This window comes from Podarcis liolepis, assembly GCF_965112155.1.
Source record: "Podarcis liolepis genome assembly, chromosome: 11".
Classification (NCBI taxonomy): domain Eukaryota; kingdom Metazoa; phylum Chordata; class Lepidosauria; order Squamata; family Lacertidae; genus Podarcis; species Podarcis liolepis.
Window position 1 is genome coordinate 24113556 of NC_139565.1, and position 21845 is coordinate 24135400.

Consider the following 21845-nt stretch of genomic DNA (forward strand, 5'->3'; position numbering starts at 1 on the left):
TAAATATAGGGGTACATCAAGAGTGTATGTGTGCTTGATCCATGTTTACATGCAGGTTTGCTACTCTGCACCAGTATATTGCCATGTGAGCATTACTGAATATCTTCAATCTGTTTTACTCAGTTTGGTTTTGCTACTTATGTCACCTGCCCCTTCTTTGTGCAATATTTTATATGGCAAGCAATTTTTCTTCCTTCTCTCCATATGCTAAGTTGTGTCTGGGTTGCAGTGTGGATCAAGTATGATCTGACCTGGGACTTGGGTTTTGTGAAAGCATCCTTAGCCCTTCAGAGTAAGGAGTCAGATATTGGCTTGATATTAAACAAACAAACCCAGGAACATCATTAGGCTATGGGACTAATAAGGCATTTTCCACCACTGTGTCTCATTTTCACAATTACTTGGAGAGAAACTGGGAAAATTCTATCCTAACACTAAGTTTTCCTGACCTTATTATTTCATGCTCCATAAAACAAGACGGTCAATAAGACCACTGGCATTGCAGATAACTTCACAGTGAGCTGGCGCCTTGCAAACTCTTCTTAGTAAATTGATATTTGGGGGAGAACAGCAATTAATTTGAAAGAAAAGGCAGAAGCATTTGACAGTGAATGTTTTTCTCTATCTGTTCTCAACAGTACATATTTTGGGAGTAGGTCCTTTCAATAGAACAACATGCACCCGGATGTGTTTCTGTATATCTTGACATGTCCTTAATGCAAATCTGTCTTCATTTCTGCCATGCTGCTGGTCTCTTTTTATTTTGTAGAGTCTTCATTTGACAGCATATCTGTGGAAAAGCCTTGAGAAATCAATATAAGCTACTTGCCTGAGAATGAAATCTATTATATTCACTGCTTTGCCACTATGGCTCTAATAATAACACTAACAATACGTTTTTACTCAAACATCAGAATAAGCAAAAGCTTTCTCTTGGTGACCAGGCAAGTCAATTTCACTCAATAAATTGCCAAGAGCTATAAGTACATGCATAATCGTCTTGTAAAAAAATTCAACACTCTCAATTTGTCAGGGGGGCGGTGCATTCTGACTAGGCCAGATTTAGTCCGCTGCCCCTTTTGGCATAGTTTTTCCCCATATGCTGTTGAGGAGGTTCCAAAAAAGATAAGAAAAATTGGGTCCTCCCTTAAAGAGGGCATGTATTGCGGTGAGACCTGGAAACCAATACCCTGTGTTGTGGGTGGGTTTGATTGATCAGCCACAACACCCGATTGGAGGTCCCTCGATGCTGGGTTTAATCGGGCCGATGGGGCAGAGTCCAAAGGGATCAAGGGACCTATTTATACCCATGCATGTAACCCAGAGCTTCCTCTTTCAGCGCGTGCATTTGGAACACCCGCCCACCTCTCCTTATTTTTAGGGCTTGCACGCTTGACCTTGCTATGCCGCCGTGTGTCATCTGTTGTTGGTACAAGGGCACGGCAGGAATTTTCTCACTTGTGGGATTGGCTGTTGCCATTTGGGTTTTGCTTGCCACGTAGCAAATTGTCACAACTTGTAAGGTTGCGGATAGGCTCTGGTTCAGGTGATAGGGATGGGAGAACGCTCTCGCCATCCCTATGTGAAGGGTATTTCATTAAAGGAATCCAGGGACTCAATGGTTTGGTCAACCCCTGAGAGGGGGCTGTGCCCGTGCTTCAGTTTTCGAATGGTTCTGGGAGTCGAACCAACTCCCAGAATGCATTCTGTTTGAAAACCAAGGTACCACTGTATACCATACAATACACCTGTATAGGGGACTTGTGAAAAGTCTTTATCTCCCTAGCTGGCATAGAATCATGTCCTAAACCTAAAGCATCTTAAATGCTACAAGAGGGGGGAGAAATAATGTACTGCCATGAGAAATGGATGCTGTGTTGCAAGGAAACATCCCAGCGAGGAAAATACAAAGAGGCACTCTATAGGGTTGTATCACATTTTCTTTTATTTGTGTATTATATAAGCAATATTAACTTGAAAGCTGTTTATGTGAATTCTGACAGAAAGGATGAAACTATATATGGTATTTTCTGCAAATTTGCCATCTCTTCTGTGACTACCTTTTAAAAGGTACTGCTTACAATACTTTATTGTGCTAATATATTGTTCCTTTAAAAAAAGGAGGCCCTGTGAAAGCCATAGCTAAATGCAGCACTGTCTGCAAGGGCCTAGTTCTTGCTTGAAATGGCAAACCTGTGTCAAAATTGTACACTTCAAACTACAGGTGGGAACTCCCATGGCTGAACCAAACACTTCCCATCAAAAAGAAGATATAGAGGCAAGCCTAAAACTAGGCTGGAATATTTCCCTGAAATCCACTTCTCAGTGCAGAGGGATTTTTATTTTATTTTATTGTATGAAACAGCATATAAATACTTATATATCTATTTTTACACAAAAAATTCTCTAGGTGGTTTACAAGCTAAAATAGAATGACAGTGGGTTTTTGGGTTTTTTTAAAAAAAGAGCAAATGCAGATGCTATTTTTGTTAGTTAAAAGAGTTTTAGCTTATTGTGTTGCTGTCTGTTATTTGCATTGTTAGCCACCATGATTGACAGAAAGATGGGTTAGAAACACTGTTTATTTAAGGCTATGATTCAATTAATCTCAGCTGTCCCCAATATGATTATTTCCCAGTCTTCTTGGCACAGAATCCCCAGGTCACCGAAATTCCTTTTACCCGTAGGCCTGGTCTCTTTATGCCAATTCCTATTCCTTCCCAAGTGCTTTTCCCACCTATGTTCAGTTCATTCCATTTCCTCTTGCTGCTTCCCTGCAAGTGAGCTCCCACTGTCCTATGCTTTCCCCATCTATCTCCCCACAATTATCCAGCCTGATAAAGCCTTTGGAGTTTCACAAAATCATAGAACTGTAGAGCTGGAAGGGAATCCTAAGGGTCGTGTAGTCCAACCCCCTACAATGCAGGAATCCTGCCCACAGCCATCGGAAGTTCTTACTCTAATGCAGTGATGGCCAAACTTGGCCCTCCAGCTGTTTTGGGACTACAATTCCCATAATCCCTGACCACTGGCCCTGTTAGCAAGGGATGGTGGGAGTTGTAGTCCCAAAACAGCTGGAGGGCCAAGTTTGGCCATCACTGCTAATGTGTCAAGAGTAGGGGGACCATGTGCCCTACTTTACAGAGGGCGATCCTCTGCTTGAATGCACCCTTTTATTTTTTTGGCAATGCATAAGTGGCCACCCTAGTCACAAGTTCATACCCCAGACTCTAGTCCTACATACCCTCCAACATTTCTCTGATGAAAATAGGGACGTCCTAAATAACAACAACAACAACAATTTTACTATTTATAACCCTCCCAACTGACTGGGTTGCCACTCTGGGTGGCTTCCAACATATATAAAAAACATAATAAAACATTAAACATTTTTTTTAAAAAAACTTCCCTATACAGGGCTGCCTTCAGATGTCGGATAACTCCATACCCTCAAACATTTCTCTGATAAAATAGGGACATCCTACTATAACCTCCAACATTTCTCTGATGAAAATAAGGATGTCCTAAGGAAAAGTGGGACATTCTAGGATCAGAAACCAGGACGGTTTCTGTAAATTTGGGACGTCCCTGGAGACCCTATGGGCACTTGGAGGATCTGCTCCTATATTAGTTTTGGAAGTAAGTTGCTAAGCACACTGAGTCTGTCGCTCAGTTCTGTGGTCTAGGTAAGATGGCTATTGCTGAGCTTTTACTTAGCTGGAATCTTTTGCTCAGTAAGAACCACCCACTGAAAACATCACAAGCACAACCAGCACAGTAACAACCATTCTCACAAAGCCCCTAGTAACTGCACAGTTAGTCTACCAATCACACTATTGCTCACAGACAGGTCCCTTAGCAATGATACAATAACAACACTCAGCAATAGCCAGCGATGTCACAATTGCTGAAGAGGATGGGTGACTCGTATGTGCTTAGGAGAGCATGTTTATTCAGAAGTAAGTGTGCTTTGGATTGCAGCCTTAAACCATACCTCCTTTCTCTCTCACACAATGATCAGGCAGAGGCTCAGGTATGCCAAGCCCAGCCTCCATATGGCTTTACAGGTAAGCGGCAATTTGACTTGGGACCTTAAGCTGATAAGCAGCCAGTACAACCGCAGCAGATGAATGGAAGTAAGATATTCCCTAATCCTGGTTTCCAGACAACAGCCAGACCAGGGTATTCTACAGTATCTGAATACTGTCCTGTGTAAATATTCATTTATTCTGCCAGTTACGAAAGTGTTGAAAGTCACTAAGCATGCAAAGGTGGCAGGGACATGGTATAGCATGCAAAATATCTGAGATACAATTCCTGGCATATGTAGGGGGGAAAGGCAAATAGTGATATGAAAGACCTCTGTCAGAAAGCTGCTGCTACTTAAGAGTAGAGATAGCACATCAATGGAAGTTTTCCATGCAGTTCTTATTGCAGGGATTGTGGTCCAAAGTCTGGTCTCTTGCCCTAGCTGCAAAACTTACACAAAGACATAAAATAAAAATCAATCAATCAATCCACCATATAAAATTAATTGCAGTATAGTATTTTATTTACCTGGAAGGGAAGAGAAAAAAATTAGTTTAGGAACATACCATAAATACACAATAACACACAGGTGAGACATTGAGAGCTCTGATATTAAGATCACACACTATTTAAAGAGATGGGGGGGCAGGTAGAGAGAGATCTACCTAGAGCCAAAATGTCCATAAAGAAAATGCGAGGAATGAGAATGTATATTGGGAAGAAATTAACTTCTTGGGTAACCTAGTCCAAAGATATAAAAAAGGTAAAGGACCCCTAACAGTTAAGTCCAGTCGCAGACGACTCTGGGGTTGCAGTGCTCATCAAGCTTTGTAAGCCGAGGGAGCCAGCGTTTGTCTGCAGACGGTTTTTCCGGGACATGTGGCCAGCATGAATAAGCTGCTTCTGGCGCAACAGAACACCGACACTAGAGCAGCGCACGGAAATGCTGTTTACCCTCCCACTGGAGTGGTACCTGTTTATCTACTTGCACTTTTTGGCGTGCTTTCGAACTGCTAGGTTGGCAGGAGCTGGGACTGAGCAATGGGAGCTCCCCCCGTCGCAGGAATTTGAACCGCCAACCTTCTGATCGGCAAGCCTAAGACGCTCAGTGGTTTAGACCACAGCATCACCCGCATCCAGTAGTCCAAAGATACTAAGGGCCTTTAGCAATTAAAACCAGCACTTTGAACTTGCCTTGGAAATGGATCCTGGGCACTAACATAATATTGTTGCACACCACCCTAATCACCACAGCAGTGCAAGATTCAGGGGGTCTCAGGTGCTCTGAACTCAGGGTCTGTGTTTCCTTTTGGACCAATGAGGCACAGTGGAGCCTGTGGTATCTTTATGATATGTGGTTTATTTACACCTGTACACAAACTGTGCTTGCTGTGGAGGGAGTTCCAAACATCACATCCCAAACGGCACCAGTTTCTTCCAAAGGCAGCAGCATCCCTCCCTTGGCAGTCTGCCTCCTCTGCACCCAAGGATCGCATTTCTTACCTGTTCTAACCTTGCTAACCTAAGCCCTGGCCTTCTGTAACACAAAAGGGAGGCCCCACTCACCTGCTTCCTCACACCTGGTGATTGATGCTTTGTTGTGCTAATACCCCCAGGCTCTCACCTCAAAGGAAATTAGGTTGACTCCATTACCTTTGAACCCATGTTAATTTCACAGGATTAAGGATGACTGGCACACTGTCCAGCACACAGGGTCTGACTTAATTAGCCTTCACCTGTGCTAATTAAAGGATTAACTGGGGTTATCACACAGTGTAAATACACCTGAGTCTGGCTATTAACTCCAGGTAAATTAGCTTTGACACCCCTAAACCCTAAGTTAAATTCTAGCACTGATAAATCAATAACAATAAGATGAAAGCACCCAGTCCCAATTTAAGATTTTGAAGACCTCTTTTTAGATCAACTGCCACTTCTAGATATGTTTTGAAGGCAGCCTCATGCACGATGCCTTGCAATAGTCTTACATATGGGGACACCAGAGCAGGGATACCTTTGTCCAGACTATCGCAGCAAAGAATGGTCCTGGCTGATGTACCAACTGGATAATTTCTCATAATTTTATGCTGTGAGATCTTTGGGTGTTATGCAAATTATTTAATTAATAATAGATTAAATAATAGATTAAATTAATTGATAGGTTAAATATAATAATATATTTCAAGGCAGCTTCTAAGCATGTATCGACAATGCTGGATGTATAAGTACCCCATCCAACCCATTACTCTGCCCAGTAATGTCGGTATATATGTTGGAAGCTATCCAGAGTGCTTGTTGCAACCCAGTCAGATGGGTGGGGTACAAATAATAAAAATCATTATTATCATTACTGCTGTTATTAGGGAGTCCGGCAGTGCCTCCATCCTTTCGATAACCTTGTTGCACCGGCCAATCTAGTTATTTTTTGCATCGCTAGGCTTGTCTGGTGTATCGGATTGCTGGACAATGGATAGGATCAGGCTGTTACTTCTAATCTGAAGAGAGAAAATGCCCATTTTATGTTAGCAGGGCCACTCTTCTTCTGTGACTTGCATTTGTTTCACCTAGGGCTCAGGATGGACAGCTGATAACTTTGTGTGTGTATGTGAATCATTATCCCTCGAGCATCTGCTATAAAATCAGACCACATACATTAGCAAGGTACTTTCCTGACCAAATCAGTGGCTGATTTCGAGTTTCCCAGCAATTGTGGGAACTCAAGGGTAGGGATATGCATTGCGTGTTACTTGTGTGCTGCTCAAGAAAAGCCCCGCTGCCAGGAGCTTATATACCCTCATAGCTCCGCAAGGACAACTTTACTGCGGGCAGCGGAGACCCTGCCTGGGAACCTTCCTCGGCCGAAACGTGCGCGAGGGATCTCCTGACAGACGCCCGCAAAACTCCGGCCCTCAGAGGGAACGAGGGAGAGCGGTGGGCGGGCCCTTCCAAAACCACCACCTTCATTTCCCCTCACCGATTGGCTTCCTCCCGAGAGGTGGGAGGCGGGATTGGCCGGCGCGTGCGAGGCTTTCCGGGCGGGATTGGCCGGGCCGGCTTTCCGTCCCGAGGTGGTGCGTCTCGACTGCCGCCGCCGCCGCCGCCCTGTCGCCCTTTGGCTTAAGGGGAGGCGGTGAGTTCTCGCGTCCGGATTCTTGAGGGCCGGCGGCCGGGTGGGCTCCGGGGCGCGCCACTGCGGGCCTTGGCGGGAGGAAGAGGCGGGCGGGCGCTTGGCTGGTTCCCCGCCCCCTCGCGGTTCTCCTCAGAGCGGAGGCCTGGGTGGGGGAGGGGAAGGAGGCCGAGCCGGCCACCCCTCCCCCCGCCCGCTTCTCTCTCCCCCTCGGTCTCCGCCCGGGGTTGGTTCTTCCCGTGAGAGGACGGGGGAACCGCCGTAGCTGGGTACTCTGAGGCGTGGGGGGGTGGGAGTGGGCCTGACAGGGATGCGGCGGGGCCTCGGAGTTTGCGCGGTGCCCAATTCTTGTGGGGGGTGGGGGAGCTTTGTGATGCGCAGAGTTACGTGTTTGTGTGTATATACATAGCGAATACCTTCTTGTGTGTGTGTATATATACAGTGAGATGTGAGCATGCTTCTTAGCGCGGGGGGGGGCTGCGCGTGATGGGCGCACGCGCGTAGGTCGCGCGAGAGTGGTGCAGCGAGGGGGCTGAGGGTTGGCTCCCTTTTTGACAGGCCTGCATTTGTTTCGGCCCGTGAGAGGTTTGCCACGGGCGTGTGATGCAAAGCTTCTTCCCCCCACCTACGTTCCTCCTCCCCACGTGGGTTTGATTTGGGAATGGAGCAGAGAGAGAGACGACTTGCATTGAGATTTGAACTGGGAACCAGATGAATTCTTCGGCTCTCCATCGGAGGCCCGGAGATATAAAATGTTGGTTTTTAATTTGCCATCTTCTGCACGTGTTTTCGTATTGTATGCACACCTGGGGCTTGTTGCTGTTTAGTCGTGTCCGACTCTTCGTGACCCCATGGACCAGAGCACTCCAGGCACTCCTGTCTTCCACTGCCTCCTGCAGTTTGGTCAAACTCATGCTGGTAGCTTCGAGAACACTGTCCAACCATCTCTTCCTCTGTCGTCCCCTTCTCCTTGGGCCCTCCATCTTTCCCAACATCAGGGTCTTTTCCAGGGAGTCTTCTCTTCTCATGAAGTGGCCAAAGTATTGGAGCCTCAGTTTCAGGATCTGTCCTTCCAGTGAGCACTCAGGGCTGATTTCCTTAAGAATGGAGAGGTTTGATCTTCTTGCAGTCCATGGGACTCTCAAGAGTCTCCTCCAGCACCACAATTCAAAAGCATCAATTATTCGGCAATCAGCCTTCTTTATGGTCCAGCTCTCACTTCCGCACCTGGGGCTTATGTAAAAACAAAAGAGAGAGAGAGAGAGAGAGCCCCCCCCCCCCCGCACACCAAGAGTTGTCTCCAGAAGTACTACCTAAGGGGGCCAGTGCATTTTGACATGGGATTCTGATTTGGAGGTAACAGAAGCAAACAAGATGGAATTGTCTTTATGCCTCTGCCCTATATAAATTGTGTGAGAGAGGGGGAGTTTGCAAGCATATACTGATTATATAAAAAGGAGTAGGGGAGCAATCTCATCTGCCCCTAAAGCACTTTGCTGCTTTAAGCAGTTTTCCAACACCAGAAGTGAGCTGGCCAGAAACAAACAAACAAAAACTATTAAAAGCAACAGAATGCTGGGGGGGGGGGTGTCAGTAAAATAGCATGCTTGAGCAGATAGCATGTAATACTGTTTTAGCTGATGGTTGATACGACTGGTTCAATTGCTCCTAAATAAGTTGTCTTGCATTTTGTTTGGTCTTCTGGGTCTCCCAGAAGAGTCCTACAACTCAAAATAGGGAGCGTCTAGTACACCTTTGAGATTTCATTCTTTCATTCCCATGTTGTTTCTTCAGTCTGCCTGCCTGTAGTTACCATACTGTGTTTGCATGCTAAACATTATTTATCTGTTTTGTATTCTTTCGTACTTATAAGGAACTTGGACAGTTGGGTGCACATAGAATTACTCCAGTTTCAAATTCTCTTTATTAAAACATACAGGGTTTAAGCAAATAAACCCACCTTTTTATTTTGTTTTTGCAGTATTGATCAAGCTGGAAATAAAGGCATCACATTTGAAAAAGTAGTCTTAACCTAAAAGCTGTTGTGGTATATTGGGCCTCAGTATGTTTCCTGAAGAAAGGGTTAAAACTTATGACTGGTTGCTCACAGAATCCAAGTTTGGAAAGGCTCAAAAGCCTGTTCAGTTCAGCCCCTGCTCCAAGGGCAGACACGTTCTCCTCTTTGTTCTCATCAGGCTACATAATCCAGTATGTTCCAAAGAGAAAAGTTTTTCTCATGTAAAATGTCACATCTGCTTGGCAAAAAGATATGTGTCATTGAAAGAGAGACACTGAGGCTATTTAGATCTTTATATTTCTATCTCAGATAATTAGTTTTATGCCCCTTTCCTCTGTTAAATAAAAAGAGGGGGGAATGCAAGCTTAAACCTACTTTTCAATATGTTACACATTGATTTAATACAAATATAAAAAGGAGCAGGAAAACTTCTAAATGCAGTGCTTTCAACTCTTAAGAAATTAAATGTACACTGGATAATTTAACGGTTTGATTTGGTTTGCAATTTGGTAATGCACTGGTGGAAAAACTTTAATCTTAAGGTCTGCATTTTCATTTATTTATTAAAAAAATTGACTCCTTTTCATCATCAGTGTGGCCCCAAAGCATTGCCTGATGGGCAGCCTTCAAGGAGTCATTTGACAAATGAATAGAGCAGGGTTGGTTAGAGGCATGGATGGGGAAGGAGGAAGAATCCTGAAGGCTGGATAGAGAGGTTTTTTGTGTCACATTTGGGCTATGGAGTGCACATTCCCTATTCCTGAGTTAGTAGATGCTGCTCAGCTTAGAATACTCAAATGGTAAAAGATTGCAATATGGTTTCCAGTTGATTGGTAGTAAGATTAGTTGATTTCAGAAAATATAAGTTCAAAAAATGGGCTTGATAAGACTTTCCAATTAAGAAATTTTGATCTGGTTTCTCATGTGAAAATTGTGAACATACTACTTTGTGTCACACTTAATGCAGTTATAATAAACAATGAATCCTATTCTTTTCTGACTAGGGTGTTTTTGGAAGATGATATCCATATCTGAGATAACATGCATGACAAGCTACTTTAATCTATTGGAGATGGGCACAAAGCATGACCTGGAAATCTTTAATCCTAGCTTCAAATTTATCTCTTTTTGCATTGTATGAACTGCTGAAAAACAGATGTGTAAGTGACTTGTGCCTCCACTGTAACAGTTAAAGGAGAATTCAAGTGGAGGCCATGTGTGAACTCAAGGTTCTTACAGAGCTAGTGCATTTGGCTTTCATGAGTATTCTTTGAAAGCTATGGTGAAAGTATGACTCACGTGTGTTGGCCTTGATAGTTTGTTTATAACCAAGGCCTGATGCAGATGTAAAATTCCTAATCTCAGGATCACAATTTAAGAGCAGGGATAGCTAATGTGCAGTCCTCCAGATGTTATTGGATACCATCAGCCCCAGTCAGCATGGTTAAGGATGTATGGGAGCAACATCTGGAGGGTCACAGGTTAGCCACCACATTTAGAAACCCCTGGTTTAATTTCCTCCTCCCCTTTTGGAGATAACTATTATATCTGCACCCATGTTAACACATTGTGTGGTTAGTGTCAAATCAAAGTTTGCCTCCAGGTATGCATGTTTGCATACCCTGATTAAATTTAACTGAGGCATTAACAAAAGTGGAAATGGAATAATTTCCATAGGAGAGGAGACAAGGGAGAGCAGCCTGGCTTAGAGATGTGGAACATGTTGCTTGTTCCAAGCTTTACAAGACAACCTAAATCAATAAAACGTGTTGTATTGTAAGGATAAGAAAACTAACCATGCAAAACCTTTGAACATACTTTAGGTGCTTCTGTTCTTATCATTTTTGTTGTAATCCTAAACTGTGATACATCAAGTATACACTTTAGAGATAATTACTTAAGTTATATCACTGCGCACAACACCACTATTTTTTATTTAGCTGCAAAGTGCCGCTGGCATGAATTTAAAATGTTTATTGTTTGTTTGAAGATGATTTCTTTAATATTACATAAAAAGTTGAAGTGTTGTAGTTCTAAATCCCAAACTCCTGGAATCTGAATATCTCAGTAGTGCCACTAGTCCAAAAATTGTTGGAGTATTTGTAAAGTGTATGCTTTCTGCAGAATTTCACTTTTCACCTGGCAACTGTGAATTATGAAATGGCTCCGTATTCTGCATGTTTAGTTAGTTTAAAATGAAGTAAAATAAGAACTGAATCAGAAGTTTGTTGTGAGACTTTCTAAGCGAATCATAATTATAAATTTTGGGCTGCTGTGCATGGATAACTTATTCTGTTATTTCTGCAAATAAGTTATAGAGATAGTTGTGGAGAAGCTGAGGTAGATGATCTCAGAAGAATAAGGGGAAACTGACTTTGGGGGTGAAATTGCTCTAATAAAAAACATGTCCATGTACTATTCTGTGTTTTATTATTTTTTTAAAAACTTGCAGTTCATGGTGACTTGTTCAATAATAGTCTCCACATCTTCTGCTACACCTTCCCAAATGCCATTAACCTACAGACCAACTCAGAAAGGTCTTGCAATATTTTTGAAAAATGCTTGGAATTTGGCAAATTCTAGGAAAAGAATTCAATAGTTACCACTGAGAATACTTTTATAGTATTGATGCCTGAACATGGCATGCACATTATATTGTTGAGGTCATTCTTTGTCAGACTAAGATCACTCAGTGTAAGGTTCTGTGGATAAATATTAGCACCTTCCTAGAGGACTACCTCTAGAAGGAATGGTGTGCCAGAGGAAGGGTAGGAAGGAGGAAGATGGCTGCCAGAAGCAGTAACTGTCTCAGCAGTGGTGCAAAACTAGAGGAAGTCAAGGATATGGTTAATTGAGGATTGAAGCAGTGGATGAAGAAGGACCTACCTGCCTATTTTTTTAAAAAAGAGAAGGAGACAAGCTCGGAGGAAAAAATGGAAAAAGAAAATATTACTAAATGGTTATTGGTTTAATAAAGCAAAAATGGGCTGTTCCAGTCTTCTGAGATCTGCTTTAAAAAAAACCTAAAAAACAAACAAACCTACAATCCTTTTCCTAATAGGAACATAGTTTGCTTCTAGGAAGGCAGACCTTTGGTTCATCTAGCTCAATGCTATCTATGTTATTTGGGAGCAGCTCTCCAGATTCAAAGAGGAGTCCTTTCCAAACTTTCTGATAAGTTTTCTGATTCAAAATTTTCCAGAAAACCCACATTACTGATCATGAGGCTCCAAATGTTCATTAAATATTGGTCTGTGTTCCAGTATCCTGTGGACCACAGACTACCTCTCTTTGTAATAGATGAAGAACAAGTTATACCGGCTCAACTGCATTCCTCCTGAATAGGCTCTGAGAAACAGAGAACCTTGTAGAAAGGCTTTTGTTAAGGGTTGGAAGGGGCACTGGACTTGAGATTTGTGGGAAATATTTTCATCACAGTGTTTTCCACTTGGCATTAGAGAAGGATTGTATGACAGATACCTCAGAGAAAGCACTTTCATTGCAGGGATAATCCCCCAAAGCATCATAGGGCAGCTGATATTTTGTGTTGTCAGAATCTCTACTGCAGACTCCCACTGGAATAGGAAACTGCAGGAACAATCTCTTTCAGTCTGATGGATTTTCTTTGCTAGTTGAATACACTGATTCTACAGTTAGTTTACATGCACCACCAAAGGGGTTCAGCAGTAATGAATATCTGAGCACCCAAAGGTTTAAATGTTTGTGGCCGAAAGCATGTTAGTGACATTCTGTCTGCCTTAGATCACAAGTCCTGGTGGCCTGTTATTTCAGTTTTGTTTGAATTTGGCTTCACTAAAGGTCCACAAATCTGTTGCTAGTGGCATTCATATATGTATAGATTTCCAGAGACCGTTGATGAAAGCCTGTAGTATATCCTCCATAGGGATAACGGGCTTTGAAAAGGCTGCTGGCACAGAAGGCAAAGTAACTCTTGACATGGTGCTCTGCTGTGCACTGTGTTGGGATTCAGTGTCATTGATTGAAGGTTGGGGGTTGCCACAGATACTCATCTCCAAAGCCCCTCACATCTCAACTGGCTGTTAAAATGGTTGACTAAGAAGTTGACCAGAATTATTTGCGTCATTCTTTAGTGGCTCTGCTGCATTCAGTCTCTTATTATGAACAGGTATCACATGAATACCAGTACTAAAGACCTTAGTCATAAGGAAAGTATGAGCACAGTGTACCATCAGCATAGGATGGCATCAAGCCCCGGGCCTTCCTATGATCTCTGTCAGTAGCCTCTTAGATGTATTGGAAAGCTGATTAGCTACCCTTTCTCCTGTTCCAGAACCTCCCTGCCCAGAATGCATCTGAAGCAATGTCACCAACATGTCATGATCAACAATACTGAAAGCCATTGAAAGATCCAAGAGGATCACTAGGGTGTGAATTTCTTTGCCCATTTCAAGGCGGATAAAGCAACCAAGGTTGCAAGTTCTATCTCTTTGTGATATCTGCTATGAATGCCAAATAAATGAATGCCAAATAGATAGTGGTTAAAAATGCTTGCATCTAGATGTGCCCAAAATGGAAGGACGGTTATTACAGGATTTTATTTACAGAAGAAGAAGATGGAAATCAACAACAGCTAGTTTAGAGCATTGCTACTCAAAACTGGTGGTCCACTGGTGCTGGTCCACAAGTCATTGGCTGCTGGTCCGCAGCAATTCTACCACAGCCCAGGTTGGGTGGGATGCTTTTGGGACCATATATGCTTTGGGCGCTGGTCCAGTTGGGTGGTGGGAGAATTGCTGGTCCACCACATCAGTTTGAGAAACACTGGTCTAGTGGATCTAGAGTACTGCAGATAGGAGGGCAACTTGTACACTGCATTCAATGAATGAAGCAATAACAAAGTGCAGAGTCTGCTGACTGCTGAGCATTCACTAGAAATTCTGAATCTAGTGTGTCAGTGATTGCTTCCAATCATAGAATTGTAGAGTTGGAAAGGGACCCCAAGGATCATCTAGTTCAACCCCCTGCAATACAGGAATCTCAACATGCAGTCCTCTCTCCAGTTGAAGCCATAACAGGCCCTATCTGGAATGCTGACTCCATTAACACTAGCAACTTCCAAGGGAACTGAATCTAAGCAATTTTGTATGCAAAGCAGCTGGTGTATCATTGGCAAGAAAATGAGCAGTTCCTCAATTTTCAGGCAAAGAGAGCCTGAATTTGTCAGAACAATTTCCATGTAGAATAGACAGATTGTCCACACAGAAGACCATTTCCTTAGCAAACTATGCTATAGCAATGACAAAGATCATTTAAAAGGCAGTGGCCAAACTGTAATAACAGCAATCTCATTTCCATTCCCTGGATGATGTATTTCTGAGCCAGGAGAATATATTAAATGTAGTATATGACCTACTATTTATCAGCTAAGCATTTTGGATAGATCCCAGATTGTTAAAGATAGGAAATCTTGAACCTGTTATCCTGGCCTTTGATGCACATATGCCAAATTATTCAGAGTAAGAACTCCACAACCATTTTGACCAGGAAATAATGTATGTAGGATGGTTAGATGACAGCAGAATCTCCATTCTAACTCAGACCATCAAGATAAGGAATTTGTTCTGCTTTGGCTAGATTGCATGATTTTATTGTGTTATAGGCAAATAAATCTTTATAGATCACAGCTGCTTCAATCTGTATGTCTTGAAAAGTTATCTCTAAGAGAGCAAAGTGTCTGCCGTGTTTTTGTCCTCTTAAATGCTTGCTGCCCAGCAAGCGGTAGTTTTTGATGGCCTAAACTAGGGCTTTACTGTTTTGTTTTTAATTCTATTTTATTGCTCAATATTTCTTAAATAATAATGTGAATACCTGAATTGTTTGAGTCATTCCTTGATGATGAACTGCATATAATCCAAAGCAGAATAGGAAGATGCATTAGAGGAAGCATTTTGAAACAGGCTTGTTTCATTGGCACCATAAAGTTTCTCTCTAGCATTTATAAGTTATACTCTGCCTTGTAAAAGGACCTTGCACACTAAAATTGTTTTTGCAACAGAAGTTACTGCATTCTTTAAAAGTGATGTAGTTAATGCACAGAGAATTAATACTTTTATAAATATAAAAGATTGCTTGTAGGGACATCAAAACAGACTTTGAAAAAGTGTTTTTGTAAGATAATGTTCCTGAATTACCTTCTTTAGATCTCTTGGGAAATCTATAGCTGTAAATGAAATAAATGTGCAAACCTAATGATAGAATACATACAGCTTTTTTGTACTGAGCATAACTATTATAGACAAACTTGGCCTTTGTTTAAAAGATACCAATTAAAATCATGTCATTGGTATCATACAGGTTTCATGGACAAATAAAATGATAGATCTGATGGACTGAGGAGATGGCGGGAAGAAAACTACTGGGAGAATATGGATCATATTGAAGTCTTTTCTAACAAGACCCTGCTGAATTGCAGTAGGTATTACAATTGTTGGAAGGAGATATCTACTAGAATAGGTCTGGAAGAGCAGAGAAAATGAAGTTTTAGTTTGTTAGACATTTTTAAAAATGAGTTTCCATAAGCAAAGACGAGTTTCAGTGTCAAAAACAGTTACTTTGTGGGCTTGCACACTCCTTCCTCTCATCATGGCATTGTCCCCCTCCGCATCGTGTTTTGTAGGTAACTACAGCTTGCCATACAAGATATGAATCAGGAAAGCCATGATTATTGCCAACAAAAGTTTGCCTACAAACCAGAATTCACAAACCCACTTCAGACTGTGGTTTCTTATTCTGGTTTGAAGGCAAACTTCCATAGCTCATCTGAATAAATGATTAGAACTCGTTTCTCCAACTCTAATTAAAGATTTATATTAATAGAATTACTGCCAATCAGGGTGCATGACTTGGAAGTAGTTCATGTAGTATCTCTGTTTCCTTCCTTGCCTGCTTGATGTTGGTTATTCTTGTTTGCTTTTAAAGCAACTATTCTAAAATTATTACTGTTATTTTTACTTTATCTTAGAAGGCGACAGATGGATACAGATTGCAAGGGATAACTTTACTGCAGCATAGTCTAGGGAATGCAGATAAAAAAGGAAAAGAACTATATTTTATACAGACACACTGAGAGAAGTAGCAGAAGATCCATAAGCCTTAAGGCAGGACCTTATTTTAAGTTTTTATAAACAAAACTATACAGCACTTAATTGCATTTTTGGAGCTTAACAAATTATAAATATTAAGATACAAGGCAAATGTACCATAGGCACAGTGAATAGACTTTTCATTTTCTTCAGTACATCTTTATCTTGTGATGTTCATTGGTGTAAAATATATAGAGGGCCACTAGCTTAAATGAGTTAAAGACTCCAATTCATGAGACCACAGGTATGTCAGCAGCTGTTAGCTTATTGAAATCTCTGTGCCCGGGGCATTGTACCTCTGAATATCAGTTACTGAAAGAGAAATAGAATGGGTATCACCATCAGCTTCCAGAAACAGTTCAGCCTCTGTTGGATGCACAATGTTGGGCTCTTTGGTCTTTGATCTGATTGCGCAAGGCAGTTTGTGTGTCCATTCTTTGCGTGATCCACGCTTTAAAATCTGCTTGACTGCCATTGCCTCCTATCTGAACTTCAATAAAGAACAGACAGAACATCAGAACCTGCCAGCACTGCAGCAGACGTTAATTTGTTTCTATTATAACGTGAGTTTCCCAATTATAATGTGAGTTCATGTAATCCATCTTGTAATTTTGCACTCTCCTGCCATCAGGTTGAACAAGCAGTGTTTATGCACGCTGCTTACCCTAGTTCCATTATTTCTTCTTGTGGAACCCTCACCTGCCTCACTCATCCTCTTTTGCTTCTCTTGTATAAAAATCGGAGATTGCAGTGCTTTGTAGTTTCAGTTCCTATAAGGTAGTGATAAACCAGAAGTGGAGCAGACTAGATCATAGTTGTGACTGTAAGGAGAAGGGATAGAGTCAATTATTTAGAATCGCCTTTTGAGCCCTAATTTTGTCCTTTGCAACAGAAAAATGCAAGCATATTGTACTCAGCAACTGAATCCCCCCATATTTAATGATAATATGAAGGATTATATATTTAATTAGAATTTAAGCATAAAATACAACAAGGGATGTAGTGAGCAACCTGTGTATTAAAGGTGGCCGTTCAGAAGTAGCTGTATGTGGTTAGCCCAGTTAGTAAAGAAAGGCTCTGGAAATTTGACTAGCCCCTTACATGTTGGCACCTATTTGTAGGTTTCTTCCAGCAACTTGAGAAACTCTGAGGTGCTGTTTGAATCCCAGTGAGAGAAGCAGCGGCATAAAACAGGCTGTGAAACTGAAGAAAAAGCTAAAAGGGAGATATAAGGAACAGTTGTGGAATGGGTTGGATTGTTTGTGTGATATTTCCTAATGTTAAAAAATGCTAGAGAAATGTGATTTATTAGGGGATGCTGCTAAAAGTTTAAGAGAGTCAGGTGCATCGATTCAGCTGGGCTAACATGCCAGCTATTTTCTAAATTGGAAGCTATTAGACAAAAAAGCATGCTAGTTTGTTCTTATGCCGCTGTCCTATTTTTAGGTTTTATGCAATATTTTGAAAAGTAAAGTAATATGACAATTGACATACAGTACATACCTGTATTGCTAGCAGCATGAGACCTAAACTGTAGTTTTGCATGTAGCATTTGTTTATACCATGATTAAAAAATGAGTTTTTTATTTAAAAATATTTTCTAATGTGTTTAGAATTGCTTCCCTCCTCCCCTCTTTCTCTTGCAGAAATGGGTCAGGAAGCTGGAAAGCCCACATGGCCAAAACCAGCAGGAGGGTATCAGACTATTACAGGCAGAAGATACGGAAGAAGGCATGCCTATGTCAATTTTAGACCATCTCTGACGAACCAAGAGAGAAATTCGAGCCAACACGATGGAGAATGTGAAGGATTAGAACTAGATGATGTTCAAAAAGAAAATTATTTGTGTGCGTGTCAAATAATTGCAACCTGAAAATATTTTTCTTCTTTAGGGAAAGCATTTGAAATAATAACAAGCTGTTGGTACAAGTCATTTGAACAGAAGGCTAGGCAATAGTGAAATTGGCACCATTGATACAACTTTTTTCTTAACATCTACAAGTGTATTTGAAGCTCATCAGAACGATATGAAATTATTAAACTGCGGTCAAAACCTTAGCCACAGCGCCAAATTTGCGTAATTCTCTATTGAGGGAAATACTAAAAGTGGTTTGTATGACAGTGGTTCATAGATGGATCATTATTGGAATTTTAGTTTTATTATGCATGCAAACAATAGAATGCACAGAAATGGTGTTTCAGGTGTTCATTGTCCATGGATATAGTCAATTATATACCATACTTTGTAGTGTTGGGTAGTATGTAAGTGGCCTTCTGTCCATTTCTCTCTCCAGCTTTGCTTTATTTGTTGCATCCAGTTAGTTTCTGCACAATCATCTTCTAGCTTCATTACCTTAATTTTGTTGGTTGTTGCTATTTTGAAGAACTCCTCTCCCCCCTCACTTAATCTTAGCAGTATCTTAACTGTTCTAAAAATGTAAGAATAGCTCGAATCCAATTTTCTCAAAGTAAGACCCATAGGAACATGGGAAGCTGGCTGGTACTGATTGAGACTATTGGTCCATCTAGCTAGTATTCTCAGTGATGACTGGCAGCAACTCTTCACGATTGCAGGCAGGGAGTCTTTACCAGCCCTACCTGGAGATGCCAGGGATTGAACCTGGAACAATCTGCATGCAAGGCAGATGCTCATCAACTACACTACCATATTGAAACCCATCAATTACAGTACTGTATTTTTTGCCAATATCGTAGGAGATGCCAAATCATCAGTTAACACATTTACATCTAACCTCTTAGCCAAATGTTCATGCTGCTGCTTACAACATATTAAATATAAATCACAATAAAACCATTTAAATGAAAATAAAATAATAACTTTGGCAACATAAAGTGAAACAGCATCCTATTAAAGCTAGCAGAATATGTGCCCTTCCATGTTTTCAGATTCTTTCATCAAAATCACAGAAATACTGATGGAGAGACAGAGGAAGGACATTCCAGAACCTAATTAAATTGTTCCATGAAGCACTTAGCTTTGACTTGGAGGATTGTATCATAAGGAATGGCATTGACAGTCACAATAAATATACACTTGTTTAATCTTAGTAATAGCTATTGATAGAAAATACTGCATTCCTCTTCTTAAGATGTTGTAGAACAAGAATTTCCTTTAACTAGCCATGTTAGGAGGTTTGATAAAGTTTCTAGTGCAGGAATATTCTTTAAAATTTCTGTAATTTAATACTGTGTGTTGACTCAGAAGTAATACATAGTAATTCTGCAGCCTAGTCAAGCATTCTGTGTTGTCCCCTAAGTTCTTAATATGTGGCATATCAGCAGCTATAAAAATGTCAGGTTATGGTTAACACAGAACTGCTGGCTTTCTCATTCTGACAATACAGCATGATTTCTCAGCATTACCTAAATATATTTTAATTCTAGCAATGAACATCCATGAAATCTTCATAAAATGCCTCTTATACATATTACGACTCGGTTTTTTTAACATTCTAATGAAGAACAGCCACAGTTGAGCATCATCAACAAATGCCATTTTTATTATGTGTGTTGATAAAAAAAACTTTGATTGGTCTTATCATTCCAACATATGCTTTCTTTACATTTTTATATAAAGGTTCCAGTCCACTTGCCCAAGTATGTTCTCCTTTGGCAGATGTACCATTGTTAGCGAATGTTGCTTCAGAAAATCCTGTTGGTCAAGCTGAACTGAACCAAGCAGTCAACACAGATGCTTCTCCATTTTCTCCAGCATGTTACAATTGGGGAGACGGCCAAACTGGGGGTAACAATATGAATTCTGATCCTTGTGGAGAGCACAATAACCTTCATGGTCAGAATGGAATTGCTTTTGTAAACATTGACTCTTATGAGCCAGATAGCAGTGATGGAGAGGAAGAGAATGACCAAAATGATCTTTCATTAGCTAAAGAAGAAGCGGGAATATTTCAAGAGACACTGGATAGTATGCTTTCTGAATTGGAGAAAGGAGTGGACTCCTTTAGTGATCTGCAGTCACATCTGTCTAATTTCAATCATAATGCTTCAAGCAAAAGTTTTGAAGACATAAAACCAGTGCCTTTCAAGAGACATTCTAGCCTAGAATTGGATACTGATCACCAAAATAAGACACTTGTAAAAACATCTAGTGAAGACGAGCGTCTAGTAAAAAATAACTTTAGTGTTACTTCTGATATGGAACAGCAAAAAAATACAGCTGATCCTACAATTAGGACACAAATAGGAATTTGTAACGAACTGAGTACTGTGAAGACAGACCAAGAGAATTCATCAGAACTGGTCGTAAGACCCAAAGTTAGAAAACAAAATCCTGTGAGCCAGTTGGATAGGAAGCAGTCTTTTTCAAATGAAGAGGAAGAAAAGACCAGCAGTAGAAGGTGGAGTGAGAATGTGGATGTCCAGCACTGTAACACAGAATGTGTCCTGAAGCACAGCAAAGAGAAAAGCAATTCTAGTATGTTTTTTGATCCAAGAGACTATGGAGGAGCTCAAAAGAAAATAAAAAGTGAACTAAGGAAGCAAAATATAACACTTCAAGAAAAAAGCAAAGTGGACGATAGTGCTTTCTGGGATGAATTTGAAGATTCTGGCAGAAATCTATCAAGCTCCAACAAAGATGAAGACAGGTAAGATTTTCTTCAAAGTTTAATTCAAATTTTCTACATGTCTGAATACCTGTACAATGAAAATCACCATGGTTAGGACAATATTAAATGGTCTCGTAGGACCAACCCCATGTAAGGTGCAGTAAGATGATATCTGCCAAATGGTACCAGCTCCCCATATTCCTTATGATGTAATTAATGGTCCCAATTTTACCCCTTTCTGATCTTTGCCAAAGGGAGTGGGCCCCAAGACAGAAAATTCCAGACTATATACCATCTGATGTTTATATTTTTCACTATGTAATTTATGACATAATTATTGGTGCCAAAAAGTGGTGAGTTTTTTGTTTTGTTTGTTTTTTGGTGGAGCCGCCAGCCCTAAGACTTAGCAGTTACTCATAAGACCAGCAGTTTTGGAAATAACATAATTTTTGTAAGATTTCTTGATAGCCAGACCTTTTTATATCTTGTGACATAAGTATTTTGACCCAGACTTTTGGACTATTAGCATCATCTGCTAAAAGCAAAGCTGCATTTCTCTTTTTCTTTAGTGGTATATTCACTGCTGTTAATGCTGTCTTAATATTTCAGAAACACTTTATCTCCACATGACAAAAAGAGAATGAAGTCATAAAAGAAGCCACACAAACAAATTTAGGAATGAAGGTGAAATGGAAGTAAAATCTTTTATCACTAGCGGCCTCTTCAAATGCACTACAAACTTTGAACACATCTATATCTTGTCCTGAGTTTGCCCAGCAGTGTGCAGATGTAGTGTTAATGCACCTACTGGAATTGAGCAGATCCATTATTCTATATATGCTTCATGGGTAGAGAAATTGGGGTTAGGCCACAGGAATATGCCGCTTCAAGAATCTTTAATGCTTTTGGAAATTGTTCTGTCAAGTAGAGTAGGGCAAGGTGTTTTCAGCATGAGTGGG

At 40.9% G+C, this 21845-nt stretch overlaps 1 protein-coding gene and 1 long non-coding RNA gene across 8 annotated transcripts in view; one reads left to right on the forward strand and one right to left on the reverse strand.

Moving 5' to 3' along the window:
* Positions 1-3842: 3842 nt before the first annotated feature.
* PJA2 (praja ring finger ubiquitin ligase 2) overlaps positions 3843-21845 on the forward strand; it is a 40346-nt gene continuing 22343 nt past the window's right edge. Inside the window, exons 1-4 of one of the 7 annotated variants that reach the window (XM_083464495.1) lie at positions 3843-3959; positions 15510-15626; positions 17944-18144; positions 19896-20925. In XM_083464495.1, the coding sequence (XP_083320621.1) occupies positions 15581-15626; positions 17944-18144; positions 19896-20925 (1277 nt within the window). In that variant the 5' untranslated portion in view covers positions 3843-3959; positions 15510-15580. Of the gene's footprint in view, positions 4068-7069; positions 7160-15509; positions 15627-16798; positions 16861-17943; positions 18145-19895; positions 20926-21845 lie in introns of those variants that run through there. The other 6 variants (XM_083464493.1, XM_083464494.1, XM_083464497.1 and 3 more) reach the window with 6 other exon arrangements.
* On the reverse strand, positions 4526-7118 carry LOC310688346. The gene is made up of 2 exons (XR_014516879.1): positions 7004-7118; positions 4526-6657 (listed from the first exon to the last, which is right to left on the reverse strand). It is a non-coding gene; the product is annotated as an uncharacterized lncRNA (long non-coding RNA).